We start from the raw sequence: 25610 nt of genomic DNA, 5'->3' as shown, positions 1-25610 counted from the left end.
ACACAGACATGTCCGGCTGTGCAAAATTTTCTTTGTTTCTACCATTTCAAAATACACACATTAATTTCTTATTTCATGAGTACAACAGAGATAAACATTATTTTAGAGTCAGAATGCTTCACAGATTTTAGAAAGGAGAGCCCCCTACACCCCCACTTCACACATTTAGCAGGTTGACCCTTCTCCACAAAGGGGAGCTAATAGCACTCCAACTGCTGTGGGGATGCTGTGATGAATGAAATAATGCATTCATTAATTAAATATGCATATCTAGACAATTTTACTCCAAACACCAAAGCACCAAACCCACCACCAATACAAAACATTCATCTATATGATCTATATGATCATTTTTGGAAGAACATGATCTATGGCCAAATTGGTCAGGACACTGTGTTTAAGAACGTTACTCATTTGTAAGAAATATTGTTAGACCATCATAAGCACAGGTAAGCCATCGTAGCTTCACAGTGGGAGCCACAGGAGGATGCAGTGACTGCAGAGAAACGCTCTACTGCGCAATGAAGATTTACATTCTGATTGTAAGATGTAACTGAAATTTCGTGAAACATTTTGAAAATTTGTTACAAACTGACTAAAAACTGCATCAGTGTTTAACTTTGGCAACTCACTGCAGGCTTCTGATATGGCTTTAAGGAGCTGAATTGTCAGACACGCACCAAGCTCATCTGGAAGTTACTGCACAGAACAGCATCACTTTTTAAGCTGAGCTATGAGGACAGGGCTCTTAGGTTTCTGCTTATGCTTCAAATATTTGTTTCTTTATGACACGAAGGCACAGATGCTCCAGAGGCTGAAATCAGGATGAGTCAGGATGACTTTTTTATTATAATCTTTATTAATTGGATATTTGACAAGAATTCTTTTGCATATAAACAAACCATATAACAAACCACAAACCATATAGTTCCAATATGTACATAAAGCATGAGATAAATCCAGAAAACATACATATCAACATACTGCTAAACAAAACTGAACATCCATAATACTGGACACTGAAAATGGGAAGGTTCTCTGATGATTAAGTAGAGGTTTATTTTTCTCCTTTATTCTTAACTCCTGCCAACCCAACCCTATCTGAGTTGCTGCATTTTTTGGCTGTCTTAAAGAAGGATGGAGAAAACATGAGATGCAGTACTATGTAAACAATGAGTCATGTCTATGTCTCCACAGAATGGCTCAATTGTATAATAGTGAGGTTTGCACCTAGAAACTCTCCCTTTCCTAAAAGCAGCATCTCTCGGCCTGGCTAATACCACTTTGGTGTTACTTTACATCCATCATATGCTATTATCTGGAAATATCTTGTTTCTCTCCAACTCAGCACACTAACCCCCCCCCCCCAAAAAAAGACTGATCAATTCATTTGAGCCATTTTAAGCATATAGTGCAATAGAAACATGAGATTAATACACTCCACCGTCAAAAGGGATGGAGTGTGTTTAGTAGAATTTTGAAACAAGTGGTTCTTTCTTGCAGATTAGTCTATATAATAACCTGGATGTTCCTCCTGATAGGACATTAAATATACAGTTTAATAATACTTTTCTTGGTTCATAAATATAGTTTATATAATAATACATGACAGAGAAAAAACAAACAAAAACAAAAAAAAACACTTCATACAGGTCAAAACCTCTGCATTGCAGACACCATTTTGCTTTGTAATGGACTTTTGTATAGCTCTCGAAAATCTGGAGCCCTTTCAGATGGTAATAAAACAGAGGACTGGGATAATGATTTAAATGATACTGACACAGCACTGGCTTTGATGGAGTGGCTCCATTAAGATTCCCTTGCTCTATAGATATCATTAATGCTATAACAAAAACAGCAATACCAAATGGAGCCTATAGCAATCAAGTGTATTCCTTCCTGGGGAATTATGAAGCTAACTTCAAATTGCAAGGGAAAAAAAATGTGACAAGATTGAATTTTAAGTGTCATAAAGTGCTATTTCATGCAATATTTTTCCCCTCAATCAACAATAAATATTTGTATGTAAAGTGCTATGCACCATCATGAAGCCCAAATAAAGACAAAAATATTAAAGCCACATTACCTTCAATATCACCTTCCGAAATCATTAAGGACTGATTCCATTTAAAGGTCAAAATAGAAAGATAAGTAAAAAGCCAATGATGTTTAACAAAACTCACTGCCTTAAACTGTATTTTGTTAAAGTGCTTAGAAATTGCTACTGCTCACCTTATCACCATATTTTATAACCTAAACTACATGAAACATTAAGGATAGGGTTAGGATTAGAGTTACTCTAAGAAATGAAAACAACTTCCAAAACAAGTTTTTTAATGACTCTAATCACATCAAAAGTAAACTAACTCTTTAGACAATAAAAACAAAGCAGTCTTCATTACATGGGCTTATAAACCCTTCCTTCCTGCCTCCAAAGTGCTTTAGCACCTCACCTTTGGCACCTGCTGCATCATCTCATTCCATGCTCCAGTCTGTCTGTGCTGGATAGAAAAGGGGACTGTGGGAAAGCTGAGAGGCAAGCGGGAGTGGGCGGAAGCAGGTGAGAGCGGGCAGGAGCTGGCGCACATTGGCTCATGCCTCCATGAGTGTCCACTGCCTCAGCTAGATTCATCCACTAGCTTGGCGCCATTGATACCACGGTAGGTGACCCTGCTGGGCCGCACAAGCACGCCATGGCTGGGCCGGCAGCTGAAATAACGGCGGCAGCCCACCGAGCCGTCATTCCTCCCCTTGGCGCTGCGAAGCTCCAGGCCCAGCCAGAGACCTGGGGCAAAGTCAGCCATGCCCAGGTAGCGGATGGTGCCCATCTCATTGGCTCCACTAAGCAGGACCTGCATTCCCAGGTGTAGCTTGACGGCGCTCTCTGAACTTGTGGAGCTGCCAGGCGCCGCAGAGCTTCCCGGCCTTCGCAGAAGGGCTGCGGACAGGCGGAGGGCTGTCCGAGCTGCACCCGGCGTGCTCCAGCGATGCCGTACACTCGATGAATAGCTGCTGCAGGATGACAAGACCGGAAGCGTGCTAATTAAAGGTACTGGTGCTCATTTATCCTCCTCCTTCACCTGTATTTTCACTTGTTTGCCAAAGTAAACAGGTTATACAAAATAACAAGTGTGTGTGTGTGTGTGTGTGTGTGTCTATCAGGTTAAAGTAAATAAATAAAAAATATTCACAAAAATATTATCGATGTATCACTTTTACATGTAAAGTTTATAGCACTCGAACTTTATAGAACTTGAATTTGTCAGTGCCCTCTAAAATTAGTGCCACTCGCATTATTAAACACAAGTCATGCTGATAAAATGTGAGACATCTTACATTTTCAGTAAAAGATTAAGCTGATAAACAGATCACATTTTTCCCCCATCATCTTTATCTAATTCTGGAGGACACTATATTTTTTCGAAGAATAATCAGTTTTTCCCTTGTTCATTTTGTCTTTATCTTGGTTGTATGTGAGAAGACTGATCGAAAATATGATGGAGTTTGACACCATATGAATATGTTTAAGTGAGTTCAAAAGGGATGCTGTAGGTGTCTCCTCACCGGTTAGCTGAATTGTTCTGATTCGGTTCCCGCTGTGCAACAATGGCTGAAGAGGTGCTAAAACTACGACGGATTCCTGCATCCCACACACACGCATGCACATGCAAGCATACACAAACACCCATTCATGATTACTGTAATTTGCCAATACAGCTACAATAATCTTTCACACCACTTCTATTTAGAATCTGTGGACCACCAGACCACACTGATGTGGACAAGCTAACAGCAAGGGCTCACCGCTGAAGGTGCGATTATGCCGAGAGGAGGACAGCACTGACAGGCAATCCACAGACCCATGGATCCTGGGAGCAAAGTAAACATGCAATATCAATTGCCATCATTTCCAGCAAATAGCCTACCTCTGTCTGAAGCCATGGTGTGATACGACCCTCTCAGTACATAATGATTCCAACAGACTCAGGCGGGAATTCACTGACGTTCTTTAAATTTAACTGCTGGTGATGCATGGCCATAAAAATCCAGGGACAGCGCCAGTGATCAATAGTGCAACATGTACCGTGCCAGCAGCACCGCCGATATTGATTACCTTTATTATATTTAAGCATTAATGCGGAAAACAGTTGGTAAAATTGACCGGGATCAGCAGCTTTGCTACACAAGCTTACGGGGCGAGTTGCGCCCACGCGGGAAGGCGCGGCGCCAGACGCCATCCGATGAGGGCACAGCACGCAAGCAGCCAACGGCGAGTCTGAAATTAATGTCTGATCCAGCGAAGCCGTGGCTAATCGCACAAGCTGCACATGGGACCTGCTGCTAATTGCACTCGGCTGGTGAGCCGCACGATTTCTAAGGCCCCTAGTCACGCGCCCATGCCGTTTGGAATACATCGGAAAGACCAGCAGTCGTGCCAGCCTGTTACTGGTTTCAAGAGTCGAAGAAATTTCCATGCAAAACTGGCCACTGCTAATTATTCGAATCTCATGTAAATCAAAGATAATATGTAATTAGACTTCCAATATCTGCACCTTGTTTTGGCAAACCTCAATCACATGCATTTGCGTGAGCAAGAGAAATGCATTTAATATTTGATTATGTAGATGGGGTTAAAAGGCACATTTAGGCTTGTAAGGTAGTTTAATACTCAACAATCATGCTTCTATGAGTAGAATACTTCCTACTGGTTCCAACAGTGCTCTCAACAACATGGCCTAAGATTAAGTCATGGTGAAAAGGGAATTCTGCACACATGAATTAGTGAGCCTGCTTATCCAGGGCTGGTCCAAAAATCTAGCTGTTGAAAAGACAAGAGTGATCCTACAAAGAAATACCGATGATACCGATAGGAGTGCATATTCCCAGAAATATCCATAAGCGTGCAGAACTAATTAGTGTTGCTCAAGTGATTCTATTGAAATAATGTTTGCAAAATCTATCAAGAAAACGCATAACAGGCTGTCTGGTCATGGGCGAGGCTACATGTTAGCCAGTTATTTAAGAAATCCATCTCATGTTGTTTATAAAGGAGAAGAAATAAAAAGAAAGAGATGTCTGCATCCAGTTTACTAAATGCCTACAGATCAGTCTGACAACATGAGAACCAGTAAACAGTTGAGGAAGTGGCTTCAGCACTCTCAGGATATGGAAGCTCTCCATTAGTTCAGCCAGATACTTCGTCTCCATGGCTGCCCTGAGGGTTAATTACGAAAAAGGAAAAAGGAAAAAAAAAGAAGAAAAAAAAATTGTCCAAGTTCTGTCAAGGCAAATCTTATGGCCAGGGGCACTGGAGACGGCTCTGTCCCAGTAGCAGGGTAGACGAGACCGTGGCGGGCAGGCCAGGAAGAGGGGAGGGGCCTCGTGGGCAGTGTCTTGCACACCGAGGGGGAGGCTTCACGCGCTAGGAAGGATGCAAAGCTGGGAGAGGCTGAAGAGATAAGGGCCACCGTCAGGAGAGGGATGGATGGGGGATGCTAGCTGAGGAGGAAAGTGAAGAGGAGAGAATGGCTGATAAAATGACCACCAGGTATTATTTCTCATGTGAGACTATACTCAGTGAGAGTCGCGGTAGAAGAGCAGCGGAGTGGCAGGGCGGCGCCATAAACCTACCACTACCTCTCCCTGAGCTCAAGGTTTCATAAGCATTTGAAGAGCACAAAGCCTGTTTCACCTGAAGGAAAGCCAACAAAATTTAAAAGCCATGAATACACGGGGCATATAATCAATATCATTGCATTAAGGGGGCATTTCTACTCTTTGTATATGCACCCAATGGTCCTCAATTTTAAGTACAGTACCACCTGAATGGAGTTTCATAATTATTTACCAACAGAAGTCCAAGTCACAGCAGGTGAAAATAATTCATTACAGCCGTTGTGAAGTTTATCCATTTCAGTAGATGAGGCAGCACATTTTGCTGAGGAACTTAATGTACCCATTACAATACCAGCCAAACAACTTGCTCTTTTAGAATGTGGTTTAAAAACAGTTGATTTACTAAATGCCACTGAATTAATAATAAACCTTATGGTGGAACTCCGGAAACTCTTAGGACAAACATGGCCTAAGAGCCCCAGCAGAAATGACTAATTAAGTGCATACAATTAAAACAAAAGATGGAGTGTTATTTCCCCTTTCACCATGCTTACTTTTTTCCTGTTGGAGACCTTTTTAAACACTTGATTTGGGTAATTTGCTTTAAATCATCCTTCTCTAAATGTCACACATGCAATCTAATGATGCAGCCGTCTGTATAAGGGATGGCAAAGTAAGGCTCTCTGACCAAGATGGAGGCATTAGAAAGGGTACTGAACATCCTGTTTACCAAATCATAACCCTCCTCTGAAACACAGACATCATTGTGAATCACTCTCACAAGAGCTCTTTCAAAAAATAATTAATAAATAAATAAGAATGCAAGTGTGACTAAATGTATTTGATAACAGAAGAGGAGATCATGTCAGATGAATACAGGTTATGATCACGCAAGCAAATATGTCACTTACCGCTGGACTCGTGAGGGTGGGGCAAACACTCCATGTTTAGGGGGGCAGCTGAAATACTTCACCCCTCCCACGGAACCATCATTCTTCCCACTGGGCTTGTCCAGTTCAATACCCAGCCAAAAGCCTGTGGCCCACACAAACACCCACAAGCACACAAACACACATCTGAAATATATGTCAACACTACAGACAGACACTACAGGTGGTGCATGCTGACTCATCATTTGGGGTATTTTCCTTCCAATACAGCCTGCTTTAATGGGCCATGAAGGAAAACCCATTCTTCACCTCCTTTGGGCGTAAGGCAAAACTGCACAAGACTGACCTCAGATGAGGAGGGTTCACTTTAGTACTCCCACTCTGAAACATTTACAGCATTTAGCTGACACTTTTATCCAAAGCGACTTACAATTATGACTGAGTACAACTTAAGCAATTGAGGGATAAGGGCCTTGCTCATGTGCCCAACAGTGGCAACTTGGCAGTGGTGGGGCCTGAACTGGCAACCTTAGTCAAGTACTGCTGTTAACAGATTTATTAATCAAATCAAATATAAAGAGAAGTCTATGTTAGCTAAAAAAGTCGTGGTTTTTAATAATTTAAAATTTTGTAATCAATAACAATTTACTCAATGGATGAATATGAAACATTACTTCAGCTGCAATGCCCGCAGATTGTAATCTTTTACTTTGCAAATGCACATAGCATCTGTTCTAGCTTGGCTGCCTCAATGCCAGGTGTTGTCAGAGAGAAAGCTTTGCTGCTAGAGCTGACCACAGCATGACTGTGTCTGTACCGCATGGAGAGATATGCTGATGGTGGAACAAATGCTTCACTAGGAAGTGCTCCTGGACCCAGTGAGAGCGAGACCCCACCTCCCCCTCTGATACTTGTGGAGATTAATAAGCCTGGTATGTGTTTTAACTTGAACTTTGTTTTGAACACGAGATACACTGCCCTTTTCTTTTCTTCACCCGTTTCTTTTTGATTCTGCCAGATAAAATACTTTCAACTAAATGAGATTTGCAGCTTGTCTGAGCCAGTACACAGATTAATCATTGCTATAGATGGTTGTAGTAGTAAGAAAATTAAAAAGATGATGATATTCTATACTTGTAACGACTTTTCAGTTCAGGATTAATTGTTCAAGAAGCAGCACTATCTTCTTACAAACCCCATGCTAGCTAATATGTGAGCTCAGCAGAGGAATAGCCTTCAAACCCCGCTCAGCCATCAATTCCTAAAAGTATAAGGACAACGTAAAGACTGGAGTATAGTGTAGCACAACCTGTGGTGAGACCCTACCTGGGGCAAAGCTGGTCTTGCCATAAAAACGGACAACTCCTGTCCTCTGTCCCACCACGAGAACACGCTCCCCTAAATGCACCTCGGGAAGCTCACTTACAGAGCTGCCAGCTGACGGTGTCCTGCTACGGGCCACCCCTGGGACAGGGAAGAGCCAATCATCATCTGCCACTCTCTCAGAGCACTATCCCTCTCCCCAGCACGCACACGCCGTTGGTGCGACAATCAATCGCAACGATTGGTATTGCTGCAAAAGCATCCACATCAGTCGCAACTCCATTATCAACACTTGTTATTTTAAATCATCAGCAACAGTGTAATCACAGTGAATCGCAGAGGCAATCAACATCATCATTCTTGTATTAATAGATGGCTACGTTTATGCTACTTGTGCAGGAAAAGTGTGATAAATGCATAAATCACACATTTGCTTGTGACAACAACACACATTTGGGGGTGAAATACTGGGTTGCATGTAAACCTTATCTGCAGTGCATCTGCATGATGAGAGATCAGCATGTGCGTGACCCTACCAGACAATGGGGTGCTGCCGAGTGAGCGGGGGCGGGGAGGTGGTGGCAGAAATGTGGATCTGGCGGTTGGCAGTGCGAGGTCCTGCCGTGGCCGCAAGGGGCGTCGCTGCCGTGGAGTGGGGAGCGGAGGGTAGCGGGCCGGAGCCTGCCTGGAGTCCAGAGAGGAGGAGGAGGATGTGGAACAGCTCCGTGAGAGAGGACCTGAGAAGGACAGGCAGAGGCGTGTCAGTGAGTTACAGAGAAAGCGAGGGGCGATGCGAAGTAGAGGCGGCCTTGTGATTGTTAGCATTAGGTAGTCAGTCAAAGTTAGAAGCCATGTGAAAGGAGTTACTTCAGTGCACAGTAGAAGCACACAACAAAACTCCCAGCTACAAACCTACAAATAAACTCAGACTTGGAGAGCTCAGAGTGCTGCACGTTAATATCAGCCATAAACATATGGCTTTATGCTCCTCCGACATTCATTGTCCTCTTGTGACCACACAGAGTTCTTGCATCAAGGGAACTCTGCAATATATATGTCCCTCTTTCAGACTAATAAAACCAGAGGGGCAGACTCCAGGGCCTCTATACAGTAGTAACTGAGCAAAATTAGAGTATAAACAATTGGTCCTGTCCTAATCTTACTACAGAATTTTGTATTTATTCCTGTCTCTCTACAGTAAAAGCCAATAACCACGCTGAATGCACTTGATGTACATGCAACAAATTCATTTTATTATAGAGTTCCACATTTCCTTCATCCATTTATACAGAAGGAGACTAGCAAAAAACGGAATGAGGGAATTTTTGGCCCGACTGTTCAATAGGTGAACTTTAGTCCATGCATGTGCCACTGCCACATATAAATGAAGCAGGGCAATGGGGAGCTTGATGTGCCTTTACAGGCCTGGGGAGATGTCAAAAACAGCCTTAAACCCAGCTACACCACTTAAAATGGAAAGAACCAGCTCATGAGGCCTGGCAGAGCAGTGCTCTAAGCCCTTTTAATGCAGGTGTGTCGGGGTGTCATTAAACCTTCACATCCCAGGACCTTCATGGGCCAAGGAGTTCGTTAATGAAACAAGTTGGGGGCAAATGCAGAACTCCGCACCATGTCTTAGTGAGCTCAGTGTTGCGTAGGATATCTTGTCAGGGAAAGCTGTTTGAGCCAACCTGATTAAACGCCTTCCACAACTCGCTAAATATAGCATGCTGACACCATCCCCTACTTCGAAGAGCTTGATGGCCTTTTGGACAGCATATTAATTAAAGCACATTTATGGCATAAAGAAGAAGGTTCACCTTATTAAAGATCTGTTCTGTCAAAATCAACCATCTTCATGTTTTTAAAAGTGTTAATGGTAAATGGAGCTGAAGAGAACAGCAGGGGGAACAGCTTCCTTTAGAGTGGGCCTCAGCATTATAAAACACACACACATATAAATACACATTTGTTTTATTTATTTTTTTTTAATTTTGACAGCTAAGGTTAAAAATCTAACTTCAACCTAACTTCTAACTTCATGCAGCACACAAAGCAACAATCAGTTTTAGCTATCCAACAAGGTGTTGTTTATGTTTATGCTATTTATATGTTTATATATATATATATATACACACACACACACACACACACACACACACACACACACACACACACAGGTGCACTTTGTAGTTCTACAATTACAGACTGTAGTCCATCTGTTTCTCTGCATACTTTGTTGGCTCCCTTAGCCCCCTTTCACCCTGTCCTTATTTGGGTCATTATCACACAGGACCACCACAGAGTAGGTATTATTTGGGTGATGGATCATTCTCGTGACGTGGTGGTGGTGTGTTAGTGTGCGTGGCATTGTTACGAGGCGATCACACCCAGTAGAGCTAATGATGTTTTCAAACACCTCAGGTGTCACTGCTGGAGTAAAAATAGTACACCAAATAAAAATATCCAGCTAACAGCATCCTTTGGGTGGTGTCCTGTGGGGCAGTGTCCTGTGACCACGGATTAATGGACTGATGGATGACCAAAACAAACTGTACAGCAAGAGATGATCTACTGTCTCTGATTGTACAAGGTGGACCAACAAGATAGGTGTATCTCAGAGTGGACAGCGAGCTAACAATACAAACCAAAGGCATCTAAACGAACCAAACACAGGATTTGATGTCACAAGATGCGACACTAAACATGCCATGACAGAACAGACAGCACTGATCCCCCCCCCCCCCCCCCATTACATACAGTTCAGCACTGGAACTGTAAACCATCTCTTTGCATCATACCTTCTTTTGTATGTGCATGGACGGAATTTCTGGTGCCGTTTTGACTTCTTTATCCATTTTACCACCTCTTGCTATACCACCAGGTATACACAACCCCGACAAGGGTATTTAGACCATAGACTATATTATACATACTTCATGTCAAATTTTTTTAAACCTTATTTTGATTCGATTGTAAATTTGAGAGTGTGATCATTAAGCAAACCAGGATTAAGATGTAACAATGTATCATTTTCTTGTTTGGTCTGGACTAATGGAACCGAACAGAAGTATGAACTCACCCTAAACCCATAAGCATGAATATGGAGTTGGTCCTCCCTTTGCAGATATAATAGTTTCCACTTTCTACAACATTTTGGAGTGTGTTTGTGGGAATTCTTTGCACATTCATCCAGAAGAACATTTGAGAGGTCAGACACTGGTTGGACAAAAGGGCCTGGCTTGCAATCTCCATTCTTGTTCATCACAAAGGTGTATACTGGGATTGAGGTCAGGGCTCTGTGCAGGCCAGTAATGTTCTTCCACACCAAACTCACCTAAACATGCCTTTATGGCATGCTGAAACATTAAGATTTCTCTTCACTGGAACTGAAAAAGAACCCCATACCATTATCCTTCCCCAACCAAACTTTTCACATGGCACAATGCAGGTAATGGCATTTGCCAAACCTAAACTTGTCCATCAGACTGCCAGACAGAGAAGTGCGAGTCATTACTCTGCAAAAACACCACTTCCTCTGACACTTAGCATTCTGTTTGGTGATGTAAGGCTTGCATGCAGCTGTTTGGCCATGGATACCCATGAAGGTCCTAGCACAGTTTTTGTGCTGTTGAGGCAGCAGAGTGTTGGCGACTTTTACATAATCAGTAATCAGCGACCCTGCTATGTAACTTTACGTGGTCTGCCACTTCTTGGCTGAATTGCTGTGGTTCCTACATGCTTCCACTTTTCAGTAATACCACTCTCAGTTCATCGTGGAATATCTAGGAGGGAAGAAATTTCATGACTTGTTGCAATGGTACCATACTATTACAGTACCATACTCAAATTCAGTGAGCTCTTTAGAATCTCTCATTCTTTCCCAAATGTTTGTAAAAGTACATTGTATGGCTAGTTGCTTGATGGGACTGAATGAAACACTTGAATTCAGTGATTAAGAGGTGTGTCCCAATACTTTTGTCAATATAGTGTGTGTGAACAGCTGATGGACATCTGTCTTTGTGTACTTCACTAACATTTTGAATATCTCTACATCTCTAACTACAGTACACTGCAGTTACCCACATGGAATCTATGGGGGGAAAACATTTAAAAAAAAATTATTTATATATATTTATATATATATATATATATATATATATATATTTATATATATATATATATTTATATATATATATATATATATATATATATTTATATATATATATATATATATATATATATATATAAAATGTAGAAGTTGTACAAGTTGGTGTCCCTCACACATAATAACTGCATTACGTTGGCAACCCATTTACATCACTAAGCTTCTGCCTTCTTTAACTGTGTTTGAAAAGTAAAAAAAAGTAACTTCTAAATGACTACAGAAAAACTAGCACCATTAAAAAAAAAAATCACCAAGACCTATAATTCACAGAACACTTGGACAACAAAATTAAGAAATAACATCTCATCACCTCTCATGCTGTTGCAACCACAGAACAGAATTATGGAACAGTGATTTCTCAGTGGATGGGAAAATGCTTGCCAACTGAACATAATGGTTAAATAGCTGAGAGACCCAAAGGCAGGTATCAGGGCAAACACAGTGCCATGGTGCAGGTATACTCCCCATATAGAGCTACTCTGCAACATCTGATGATGACTTCTGAAAGTCCAATGATCATACTAACTGCCTACATGGTAGAAAATGTGTGGTGTTTCAGTGAAATGCAGAGTACCAGTTTAGCCTCATCAGCTAGCTACTTATAAACACCTACTTTCCAGGTGTTACAATCTGTAGGTTACCCTTTTACAGACTATAGCCTATAGTGACTTAGAAGTCCCTAAAACAAGCAAAAACAGACAAGACTAACAACACAGAGTTTAGTGCATGTACAGTTATGTGCAAGGAGTATCAACAGACAGGACACAGCTCAAACAACCATCACCTCACCTTTAACATCGCTGCCTTAACTGTTTCCAGCTACTATACATCGTAGTTCTATATCTATAAATTGTAGTTATTTTTTTCTGGAGATTACTTTTCTTCAATATGGAAAGCTTCATGTTTAATCATTTTATTGATTTACTGCCATGTAAACAAGCCTTGCCCATGTCAAGACACTGTGTCTCAGATGAAATTCTTCAACTCCTGACTTCCAGCAATCCAACTACATGTCCACTGGATCCAATTCCTTCCGCTCTGTTCCAGACAATCACAAGAGATCTGCTTCCTTTCATCTGTCATCATCAACAACTCCTTATCTTCTGGATACGTGCCTACTGCATTCAAAACTGCGAGGGTGGTACCAATCCTCAGGAAGGCCACACTTGACAGCTCCAGCGTTACCAACTACAGACCGGTATCACTTCTCTCTTTCCTCTCAAAAACCCTTGAATGAGCAGTTTATAATCACTTGTCTCTTTTTCTCACCCAGAACCAGCTGCATGATCCCAATCAGTCTGGCTACAAACCGGCACATTCTACAGAAACGGCTATCATAGCAGTGACTGAGAAACTTCATGCTGCTAAAGCTGCCAAACAGTCATCTGTTTTGATTCTTCTAGACCTTTCAGCAGCCTTTGACACAGTGAACCACAACATTCTCTGTTCTTTCCAGGCTTGGTGTGACTGGCTCTTCTTGGAGATGGTTGGACGGTCCTATCAGGTGACATGGAGAGGATCCACATCCAAACCATGTAGACTCTCCACTGGTGTTCCACAAGGCTCAGTATTAGGCCTCCTTCTCTTCTCTTTGTATACTCGTTCTCTTGGTGATGTAATAGATTTTCATGGTTTCTCCTACCACTGCTATGCCGAGGACACTCAATTATTTCTCTCTTTTCCACCCTTTGACACGCAGGTCTCCAGACGTATCTCGGCATGCTTGACTGACATCGTGTCATGGATGACAGCCCACCACTTGAAGCTCAACCCCAGTAAAACTGAGCTTCTGTTCATTCCGGGTACTCCCAACCCTTACCATGACCTCACGTTCATGTTCCTTTGAGAACTCCCTGGTATCACCATCCGAAGCTGCCCGTAGCCTGGGCATAACTTTGGACAACCAGTTGTCGTTCTCAACTCATGTTTCTAACCTAACCTGATCTTGCAGATTCCTCCTTTGTAACATATGAAGAATTCGACCCTTTCTTTCACAGGAAACTACCTAGGTGCTTGTGCAGTCTGTTGTGATCTCAAAGCTAGACTACTGCAACTCGCTACTTGCTGGTCTTCTTCTAAGAGCCATCAAACCTCTACAGCTTGCCCATAATGCAACAGCAAGACTAGTCTTCAATCTTCCAAAGTTCACATGTTACTCCACTGCTGTGCTCCCTTCACTGGCTAACTGTAGCTGCACGCATCAGATTTAAAACCTTGATGCTTGCCTACAAAGCCAGAAATGGACCAGCCCCTTCATACATGAGGTCAATGGTTAAAGCCCGATCCGTACCTCCAGTACTTCGAACCTCAAATACGGCTCGGCTTGAAATACCTTGCTTCAGGTTTAATGGACGACAAGCATCGAGACTATTTTCTGTCCTGGCACCAAGATGGTGGAATGAACTCCCACTTGCTGTCTGGACAGCAGAGTCCCTTGCAGTCTTCAAACACAGACCGAAGACCCATCTATTTGCAGAATATTTAAAGGACAACTGACACTGCTCCCATATTGACTGACTAATTTAGTACTTATTGTAGGGTATTGTTTATGTTGTTTAACAAACTCTAGCACTTATTGTTTATAGCACTTATCATTGTTTAAGATAGACCTTATGTATTTTGCAATTCTAGGTATCAGCATTCATCCCTGTATTCTACAGTATTCTAGTTCACTGGTATGTTTGATTCTAACCTACTGTACTAGGATATATTCTATGAGTAAATGACAAATCACCTTTGTAAGTCACTCTGGATAAGAGTGTCTGCTAAATGCCATAAATGTAAATGTCATGGATTCTTTTCAATATGGCATGATTAGAATGGCTGGTCTTAGGTAAAGGTTAGTGGTTTGCAAATGTTAGTGATTAACAGGCACAAGGCTCTGAAAGCTCCAGTGTACTGGTTACCATACCTGTCTTAATGTCTGACAGCTCATCCATACCAGCTTCAGGCACTGGGAAGGATTTGGCCTTTATAGCTGCTAAACCTCGAGTCCAACCAAAAGGTGCAATCGCACATAAAGAGAAGAAAAGAATGAAACTGTACAAGAAAGAAACAGGAAAAATGAGGGTAGTGACAACCCAGGCAAAACTGATTAAAAATACTGAACCACAGGCAGAAATGAGAGGATAAAGGAATGGTTAAGAATTTGAACTCAAAAGATACAGGTGCAGATTATGACACTACCTGCAAACAAACCAACTGAAAAGCCAGGCATGCAAATGCTATTGAGTGTCTACACTCTGTCTCTCACTCTCTGTCTGTCTCTCTCTCTCTGTGTGTGTGTGTGTGTGTGTGTGTGTGTGTGTGTGTGTGTGTGTGTGTGTGTGTGTGTGTGTGTGTGTGTGTGTGTGTGTGTGTGTGTGTGTGTGACTCTGCTGACATCCACATGAAAAGAAAAGCTGAAAGAGCACTACTAGACTTTGCTCCCAATCAAAACTCTACCTTACACACAAGTACAGATCCTCAGCAGGGTCAGTTTTCAAAAGAAACTGCAGTAAAGTTACATGGGTTTTAAAATTCCCATCTTCTGAATTTAGTCAGGCAATTTTGTGATTTGTGTGAGACATATTCTGTTCTGAGATGATGAAAAATACAGAAAAGTATGATGATTGTTGACTGTCTCAATTGCTTATTCATGAACAAAAGCAAAATGCATTTATACTGAAGAGAGCAGTACCAACCAGTGAGTATAAAAAAAAAAAAATGCTTTTCTTGACTTGTATTCCAACATTGTATTCCAACATATGTTAATCTGCCTCTTAGCCACTGTCATTTGCAGCCAGCCTGCCAGTTCACTGTTGCAGTAAAGAGTTCAATCAAATTTCTATGATGATGCAAATCAGATCAGCAAGGTAAAGCAGCAGTCAATAAGATTTAGAAGAGAATAGACTTGGCTAAAAAATTCAAATGAGTACAATTGTGATGCTCCTCCCCCTCACTCTCTGCCATGCTCCAGTCCCGTCTCCAAAGCCCACCCCTGCACAGGAGGCTGCGCTGCAATTGTGTCTACACTGTGGCCTAACAAACAACAGAAATAAATGTTATACACATCAAATAATAATAATAAACATGAAATATTCTATAACAATGCCTATGTGATAAAAGAACTAGCAAACATTATTTCAGCACTTACATGTTTGTTTCATAACAGATACTGTCATGAATAGTGCTAAATAATCACTAAACCACTTACGAGAGCATTTATAAACAACATGAGAAACAATTAATTTAATTTTAATTTAATTATTTTTTTTCCACACATGCAAGGTCCAGAAGAGCCATACCAGGAGACAGAGTTATCAGCTGAAGCTACTTTTAATCACTAACTAGCTAAAATTCCATCTACCACACCAGAAAAACACTAACCGACACAGGCGCATAATCATGCAGCTGCCATCCTGGACCTTGGCTTCACATTTCTCTGCCTTGCTATTAATTCTGGCCCTCCCTAGTGACTGCTTTTACTTTCTGCTCTAATAAATATAAGCCGCAAGAGCTAGGAGCAATGGATTGTGGGAGCGACTATTTATTTTGCAGCCAAATGTGTAGGAGATCTATATAGTGTTGCATGCACAGCATCTGAACAGAGAGGGAAAAATGCACTACTTCAGAAATACAGAATTAAGCGTAACATTCATTCATCTATTATTAAACATAATTAGACTTATTATTTCATTGGATGAAAATTAATTGAAACTGCAGCATATTACCCCACACCATTCGACAAGTCTGCAAAGGATGCTCTAGGAGGATAATGACCAGGATTATATTATTGTAATTACATTTACAGAAAATAGGTTGATGGAATATTTCTGTTGAATAGTCTTAACTAGCTAAATAACTGCACATTTTGGGAAGATAGAAAGAACACAATACTCTGTTTTCATGGGAAGGTTCACACATTTCAGAATTACTTTTAGTGTTACACAAATGTATGGAAATGTATTGCTCATCATTTCTCATGTTACAGTAATAAAACACAGAATAGTCAATACATTTCAGCTCAAATGCACACGGAATTAGGGATGTCAAAATTCCAATACAGAATTTATGTGACTGATGAAGTGTCACTGTGATGCTTTTTCATCATAAATCTGTGCAATCTCGAGCCATTTAAATTACCTGAGAATAACCAATTTACTACTGATGTCAACGTCTGGCAGCCTAATTCTTTGAAACTGAAATAGGAACACAAAACGGCCTCCTTTTTAAATATCACTTCTGTACTGAAGGAGCTAAACAAAATATGAGTAAAAAGAGCAAGTATAAATAGTACATATAATCAACCTGATTGCGTAATGAATATTAAAGCAAACAGATAAGTTTCATTATGGTAATAAATTAAATTTAGCTGGTATATCATCACTCTGAAATTCTTAACATATTTTTGACTTTTAAAAGAAAATGATATTTATGGAACATTTACAGCGCATTGTACTAATTGGTTAACAACACTGTTTGCATTTTAATTCATGTATGAATATGACAAGCCAAGACAACTTCTACAACAAGCTGAGACCTGATGGGCCTAAATTGGTATGTTGTGTAATAACTATGCAGAACAGTTAATGACCATTTCTTTTAAAACAGATTCAATGTGATTGGATACACAGCTTGGGCAAGTCTTCATTAACTTTGGAATCTGGTAAGTACTTTCAGATTATAAAATATTTAAGCACCAGTGTCTGTTTCAGATGTTGGAGGCAAAGAAACTTGAATTTGTGATTTTGATTTGAGCTCTTTGGGGCTCTATAAGAAATTCTTGGTGAGCCATACTTTTTTTTTTAAAAGTCTCTGATCTTAGGCCCTAATAAATTAAGTAATATGAAGTAAAAAAAAAAAAAAAAAAAAAGTATTTGTGCAGCTGAGAGTGATTTACTGCAAGATATTTAGAACTTCAAAGTTAATCTGATTATTTATTTACAAATCATTACAATTTTTTAATTGAGAGGAGTAATTACTGAGAAAAACTGGGCACTACCTCTTCATACAAAACATAAATTAAATGAATAATCCTCTGTGTAAATGAGACTGCTTGGCAATTGCAATTTTAAAACAACATAATTATTCGTAAATCACCTGCAAACAGGAAAGTAATTGCAAGTGTATTTTCTTCTTCCTGTGAAGGAACATTAGCCCCCTTTTAATGGTACACTTATTGAGTCACGCCCATCGGGTGCAAAGTGGTGGTTCAATAACAAACTCCCATACACCTCTACTCCCCCTCTCTTTCTCATGTCTTGCTGCCCAGCTATTCACTGGTCATGACGATCAGCTGACAATCAATCAGCAGGCTCTATGCAACCTGCAGTCCACTTTTCAGATCAAATGCAGATCAGGAGTCAGACAGCGGTGTGGCAAAGAAAGAAAGAAAGAAAGAAAGAAAGAAAGAAAGAAAGAAAGAAAGAAAGAAAGAAAGAAAGAAAGAAAGAAAGAAAGAAAGAAAGAAAGAAAGAAAGAAAGAAAGAAAGAAAGAAAGAAAGAAAGAAATAAAGAAAGAAAGAAAAAGAAAGAAATAAAGAAAGAAAGAAAAAGAAAGAAAGAAAGAAAGAAAGAAAGAAAGAAAGAAAGAAAAAGAAAGAAAGAAAGGTTTGTAGTCATGCGAGCCCTGGGCGTGAAATGTTTATAGTTATGTGGCCCATGGGCGTCAAATGTTTGGAGTCATGCAGCCCCTGTGTCATGAAGACCTCCCCTGGCCCATGTTCAGCCTCATCCTGCGTAAACGTGAAGCCTAATGGTCGCACAGGGATGTGAGTCAGGGCTGCCTCCTCGCCCAGCACAGAGCAGGAAGAGAGAGGAAATGAAATAAAGGAGGGAGACGAGGGAGTCTGAAAGGAGTGTAGGTGTCTAGAACAGAAAGATAAGGGCAGTTTAACAGAGATGGTGCAGGGAGTAAAAGAAAGCCACAGGGTCTTGAGGTGAGAAAGGTACCGCTGCTTTAAGCCTTAAGCACAGAGAGGCGTGGCTTATTTGTATGTAGGCAAAGGGCCTGCACAATATATCACTTTTTGACGATTATCACTGTATCGGCCTCTGCATTACTGATATCGTAGGAGGTTGCAATAACAGCCTAACAGATCACCCTTTTTTATTGTGTAGAGTGAGAAGCCTACATATAGCTATATTATCTCAATGTAGTTTTTTTGGCCATACCGTGCTGTTCCAGAAGGTATGATTCACCTAGGAACGTATATGATAGCTTTAATTCTCTCCTTGCTCACCGTCTCATTGCTGATAAATGAACCTCAAGTACTAAGTACAGGTTCTATGACATTTTATTTTCTGTTTTATTTACTGAATAGGTCCTCATGTTTGTGTATTGGGGTGGGCAGAATTCAGATGCATGTAAAGGACTACATTCTATCTGGTTACTTTTAACCTATTAATAATGAGTAGCATTTCAAAAAAGTGCATAAAATAAAATTACTATAATGACACTAGTATTACTGACATCTGTTATTAATGATACCAATATAGTCCTTTAGTGCCACTGTCAGCCTGATACTACTGGTTCAACCACATCTGTAGAAAAAGAAAAGAGGACAAAAAAGGGAAAAACCAAAGCAATAACAATGCCTTATAGTTCCTTTATAAAAGCCCTCATACAAGCAGTTGTGCCCCATATGTCTGCATTTAGCAATAACAGTGGAGTGCAGTTAAGCTCTGCAGGGAAATCCAATACAAGTGTGTGCCCCTGAGATCTTAGAAAAACAGATCTAGCTCATACCCATCCAGTGTAAAACACTGACCTGCCCATCGTATAAATGTGGGGGCATACACACACCCACACCACACACCCACTTATAGATATGGTGAAAATAATGTAAATGAACGCTGTAGCCCCCTTGGGCCTAGCTGTGGGCTGATCAGGAAACGAGGATGTGCAGAGATGATGTCAGATGCTGTTGTCTATCAGCATTAAGGCAATAATCGCAGGGGGTAGAGGGCCCAGCCTGTGCTGAGAAAGGAAAGGCCCCCAGCGAGCACCACTCAGTCGGCCATATGTGAAGAAATGCAAAACAGATTGCCCAGTGTGCCCTGTGCTGCAGCTATGTCTGGGGGTGGCGAGGACAAGTAAATAAACATATTCTGTCTGCTTCACATGTGTGCAAGGCCTGCAGAAATATTTATGAAGTATCCCATTTGTGTGCCGTGTGCATGACAATGACCAAGTTTCTAAGAGTATTCCCTGTGTGTTCAGGCGTGGGTTTTAGAAAGCCCTCAGCTTGTGGGCGTGTATAAGCAGGTGAGTGACAAACAGTGCACAAAGTTGTCCTTGGATTTACTCTCCCACTCCCTTCCCCAGGGGGAGGAGGTCATTCTTCAGCACCACCTCCACCGGTCGCTTCAGGGGAGGTTCAGAAAAAGATATCATGGGAGGGCTAAAGAATCTTAATTGGCTGCGGGTGAAGGTGGCTGGGGGGCATGTTGGGAAAGGGAAGGGTACCTGTGTAGATCCTGGACCTGACCCGGGCAAGGTCGATGTGGCGAGGGGGGCGGACGGGTGCAGCACACTGCCGGGGGCTGGGTCGCCAGCGCTCTGAGAGCTTACTGATTTTAGAGAGAGGAGCAAAGATTCCTGGGAAAGGGAGAGAGAGAGAGAGACACACTTTTCAGTACTAAAAATACTCAGTACAGTCTTAAACCAGGTGAGATCAGCTTTTCTAAAGAGTGAAGAAATGATTTAACATGCCATGGTCAAAATATATATATATATTTAAATTACTGTCAGCTCTTTCAATCTGCTATTTTATTGGTGTGTAGAGATTTATATAGTGGAAATTCACTATTTTCAGCCATGCATTCTTTTATAAGCATCCTTAAAGGAAGACAAGACATCCAGGACACTAAGTCCAGACATAAAATTGGTGAGATGTCACCAGTACCATGTTTCATGGGGCAACTGAAGTACTGGACACCTGCTACAGATCCATCATTCTTCCCCTCTGCGTGCTGAAGCTCTACTCCTGCCCACAGACCCCCAGCAAACTCAGTGCTACCACAGAACCGCAGTGTGCCCACCTGAATGAATGAACAGAGAGAGAGAGAGAGAGAGAGAGAGAGAGACCCATACACACAGACAGTTAGAATGATATTCACCCAATAATTTGTAGAACGTTTAGAGGGACTACAACCGTCAGACAGTCCAATACACCGGCAAACGGAGTGAAAGTCTGCAGGGAACAGCTAGTGAGTTTGCTCCCCAGTCATGCGAGGTCGTCGCGAGGTAATGCCCGTTCGATAGACCTGTTCAAATTACGCCCCATACTCTGGAGAGCAATGAAAAGTGATTATGCTCTTTATTCCAGACGCAGTCAGCGATGAGCCGCGCTTACGCTCAACGGCTGCATACACGTGGGTCAGCGGAGTCGGTGTGGATTAGTACGCCGTCGTTCGTACAGCCAACTAGCTCGGATTAAAAAGAAAAACAAAAAAACAAAACCTAACGTTACGCATAAAAGAGGGATCAAGGAAAGCCAGCAGCGCCAGCCATAATGGGATTTTGATTTGACAATCTACAGATCAGTCACTCTGCCACCCAGCAGGCCAGGGGTCTGTGTACGGCAGGATTTCGCAAATTTTTGCTATCATTAAAAGACGACCATCCAGCGGTAAAGAAGCAGCTCAAAATAACTCATTGATGCCATGTGGGAACTTTTTAAAACCGGCACGGCTACCTGAAAACCTGATCGAAATGTTTCCAAAAATGTGCGACGCAACTGGAAAAACAACGACATCGCAATCAGCACTGCAATGCAGGTGTCAGCTATCTCACCTGTCTCGAATGTCACACTCTCTCCCTCACAGATACTTTCCGCTGTCCAATATGTCCTGTAGGCTGACGGCTGTCGTATGTAACTACAGACCAAATGTTATTACTGGACTCTCTTTCACACATTCCTTAATGTGCCGAGAACTATAGAGTTCTCGAAATGTGCATTTCTAAATGTGTGTCTCAATTTCTAAATGTGCGCTATACTTCGAACATCCGAAACAACAACAGCGATGATATTAACAGTAGAAAATGCGCAACTATGACAGGTATGGATGTACTGTATGTTATAAAGCCAGGCCTAAAAGGATATCAGCCAAAAATCTCTCACTTTACTTCCTGGTGTTCCTATGGCAACTGGATAGTGTTGAGTCTCTGAACATTGTAGTGCAGTGCAGCTCTTAGCCAGAGCTGAAGGCAAAACACAGGGTCATTTTCTCTTCACACACCATATGAAAGCTGCATTTCAAGGGTCAAGTACAGTTTTGGCAACACAGTCTCTTCTCCCCAGCAAGGCAAAATTCTTTAATTTTTAAAAACATATTCTGTACACACTCAAACTTAACAAAAATCACCAGAAAAATATACCATTAAACATAAAATACATAAGATTTGACATGGTGATATTAAGCAATTTAAACCCCACAAAGGGATTTTAAAGGCAGAGTGGCTGAGGTTGTCATGTCATGGTGTAAAGGTGTAGATCCAGATGGAACCGATAACATGGAGCAGGCATCGATGGTGCCATCTTTAGTCACTAGGGAACCTAGGATGGATTTGTGTTGGAGAAGGCCTGCAGGTAAAATCCATGTGGAACAAGTGGCATTGAGCTTTTGTTAGTTAGCATCTCGTGACAAATATTTGTTTGCCCTGCCACCCAGACCCAAGCACCCACCCTGGACCCCAGACCCTGCCCTGACCCTCCCACCCATGCCCACCCTGACTCCCAGACCCATGCAGCCACCCTGGCCCCCATACCCTGCCACCAATGCACCCAGCCTGGCCCTTAAACACCACCCTGTAAGTAAAAGTGGTATGACAAGAAATTTTGGGGCAGGTGCCAACAGAGGAGGAACTGTGCTGAAATTGTCAGCTGTGGATTCTGTTAACTTTCAAAACATGAGCTTAGTTTGTGAAGATTCAGAGCCTAATTACTACTAATTCTTACTAACCAGTAAGACACGATTTTATATGATCATGCCCTATGCTTAATATTAAGCTGTATTAAGATAACATTACTATTAATTGCCCTGTAGACTATGAAGTGTTTCATTATAGTTCTGTGAAACTATGAAAGGTTAAATAATGTGCAGTAAGAATCTTTCTTTAACAGTTAGTCATATTACATTTAGTCATGTGTAAAGTTTAAATCAATACTGCATACTGTCAGCAATAGCACACTTTATTGCTAAATGATTGGCCATTCTATTAGCTAAAAAGCCTGGATTTCTGAACTAATGAAATCTCCTGTGCCACTACCAACAGTGGTGCTGTACAAAAGGAAGGTTTTTCCTTCTTAAGCATACTGTTTTGTCTGGTTGGTTGGTTTTTGCCATATCATGATAATATCCATGATAAAGGGCAAGATAATTATTGTGCTAATAAAAATATTTGTATTTGCACATGCCAAACTGATTATCTTGTATGCTTTGTATTTAAACAACTGTTCAGTATACAGCTGTTCCAAAATGAAAACAGAGAGCAGTGCACCTTCTGGCCGGCGATGACGACCTTGTCCCCGATGCGGAGGCCCATGCGGGAGAGCTGCGCGCAGGCCTTGTCTGACAGCACGTTCAGGACTCGCCCAGGCAGGAGAGGGAGAGGAGCAATGGGGCAGGGCAGGGCCTCTTGCAGCAGGGCCCTCAGCTCCTTGGCCTGGGCCGCGGCGTCTGCCAGCTCCAGAGGCATGTCCAGGGGCTCTGGCACCACGTCTGCAGGACACTGTCCTTTGTCATCCTGCTCAGAAGTGCAGAATGGATGGAGGAGCTTTCATAAGCACTGGTGCAAATAAAACACACGAATATGGGCAGGGAGAATAAAGTTTTTAGAAGCAAACCAAGACTGCTTTACAGGTGTAACTGCCTTATCCGTGATTAACAGAGAGGTTTATCACAGAACAAGCAACATTCTGTACCATGTTATACTCAAGCCACAGGACATCTACCTCGAGTGAACATAAAATCCACTTCACTCAATGAAACTGGCCGCATTTTTCAGCCAAATGCAGGGTGAGATGCCCTCACCCTGGACACTATGCACACTCTCTCGCAGTGTTCCACTTGGATCCAGGTAGCCACTGTGGCCAGTAGTAATGCATCGCACTTGACATTAATTCGGTAACGAGATGAAGGCTCGCCTGCCGAGAGCAGCTACGTGCTGAGGCAATAGAACTAAATCCCAGCAACACGGCTTGTGAGGCCAATTCGGGTGGCCCCGTCCCGAGAAGCAGTGTTAGAGGAGGCAGAGTGCAGTCAGGCAGAGGCGGGGCCTATCCACAAGCGAGGGCCGTCTGGAGTGGATCCTCTCCTCGGGGGAGATGAAAGAGGCTTTGTGCACTTGTTTCCTTCAGGAGGACATGCTATACATCAGCCGTAAGAGCTCCTAGTGGAGCATTTACACGACCAGCAGATCCTCCTTTCACACAGACCCTTTTCACAGAGAACTGCAAACAGCGAGAGAGTCTAAACACACACACACACACACACACAGCAAACAGCACACACTCTGTGCACACAGTACTATAATTTGTCTGAAATATAGTGAAGAGTTCTGAGATGTCCATGACAATGGTCATCAACAGAACAGCCCCTATGATAAATGGAAGAATTGTAGAAACTGAGGGAAAGAAAGATGTGCTGATTTAATATGCTGCCATGCAGACTAACAGTGACCACCTGACCTGAACTCACCATCCAAGCAAACTATTCATAAAGCCAAACTATCACCAGAACCTTAACAAGAAGTGTTCTACTTAACTGTAGAGGGACCTTAGATATGTAACCATACATTTAGTGACACAGTAATTTTGTGACTGACCTAGATAGAAATTAGCTTTCCCTTAAAACCAGCTGACCACTTAAGGTATGCATAAAAAGGCTTAGGTGTATTACTCTATGTAGCTTTCTCTATCACACACACACACACACACACACACACACACACACACACACACACACACACACACACACACACACACACACACAGAAACATAGACAAACTCATTCATCAGTCTTTGTGCTTCCTGTGAAAACATCAGTGTTTGCCAGTTGGCAAGCTAAGGCTGTTTGCTGCTGGGATCTGAGGCGCAGAAGATGATGTCCAGCTCCACGTTCACAAAGACCAGTGTTTGAAAGTAAATTACTACCGACATTCATTGTTATCAAGTAATTGAATAATATTAGATCACAAATCTATTGCCACAAGGAACATTACTGTTTTATTCAACCTGTGCGAGTGTTGAGGAGAGAGAATGCATGCCAAATTTCCTTCTTTCTTCTCAGAGGCTGACATTTATTTATCTCCTACTAATATGCAGTTAGAATGGTTATAGCTATTGACTGCATTTTTGCTTCATATTGCAGCTGAGGATGCACCAAAAACAGGGTCATCACACTGCGCCATATCACCCGCCAACAGTTAATTCAAGACTGCGTGTATGTCTGTTAAGCACTGTCACACTGCCCCCAAGTGGTATAATTCAGAAGTCTGAGTAGGATGAAAAAAAGAGAGAATGTTTAAACACAGTCCCAAATCCAGAAAGAATATTCTTATGTACTTATTCTTATATTTTAATTCTTATTTATCACATATATAATCTGTGTCCATTAAGTGGGCACGT

The 25610-nt window shown here is 41.7% G+C and overlaps 1 protein-coding gene across 14 annotated transcripts in view; it reads right to left on the bottom strand.

Moving 5' to 3' along the window:
• Positions 1 to 836: 836 nt before the first annotated feature.
• Positions 837 to 25610, bottom strand: part of zgc:103755 (CAP-Gly domain-containing linker protein 4) — a 32242-nt gene continuing 7468 nt past the window's right edge. For 4 of the 14 annotated variants that reach the window (XM_035532545.2, XM_081721160.1, XM_027020573.3 and 1 more), the window contains 10 exons: positions 23483 to 23728; positions 20886 to 21021; positions 20447 to 20578; positions 14909 to 14983; positions 8366 to 8566; positions 7833 to 7970; positions 6528 to 6651; positions 3805 to 3869; positions 3565 to 3640; positions 837 to 3012 (listed from right to left, as the gene is read on the bottom strand). In XM_035532545.2, coding sequence (XP_035388438.1) covers positions 2619 to 3012; positions 3565 to 3640; positions 3805 to 3869; positions 6528 to 6651; positions 7833 to 7970; positions 8366 to 8566; positions 14909 to 14983; positions 20447 to 20578; positions 20886 to 21021; positions 23483 to 23728 — 1587 coding nt within the window. In that variant the 3' untranslated portion in view covers positions 837 to 2618. The other 10 variants (XM_035532543.2, XM_035532544.2, XM_035532547.2 and 7 more) reach the window with 10 other exon arrangements.

The sequence above is a fragment of the Electrophorus electricus genome, chromosome 10 (assembly GCF_041902795.1).
Source record: "Electrophorus electricus isolate QZ-2024a chromosome 10, ASM4190279v1, whole genome shotgun sequence".
Lineage (NCBI taxonomy): Eukaryota > Metazoa > Chordata > Actinopteri > Gymnotiformes > Gymnotidae > Electrophorus > Electrophorus electricus.
The sequence above is the reverse complement of the archived record's forward strand: the minus strand, read 5'-3'. Positions and strand labels throughout refer to the sequence as shown.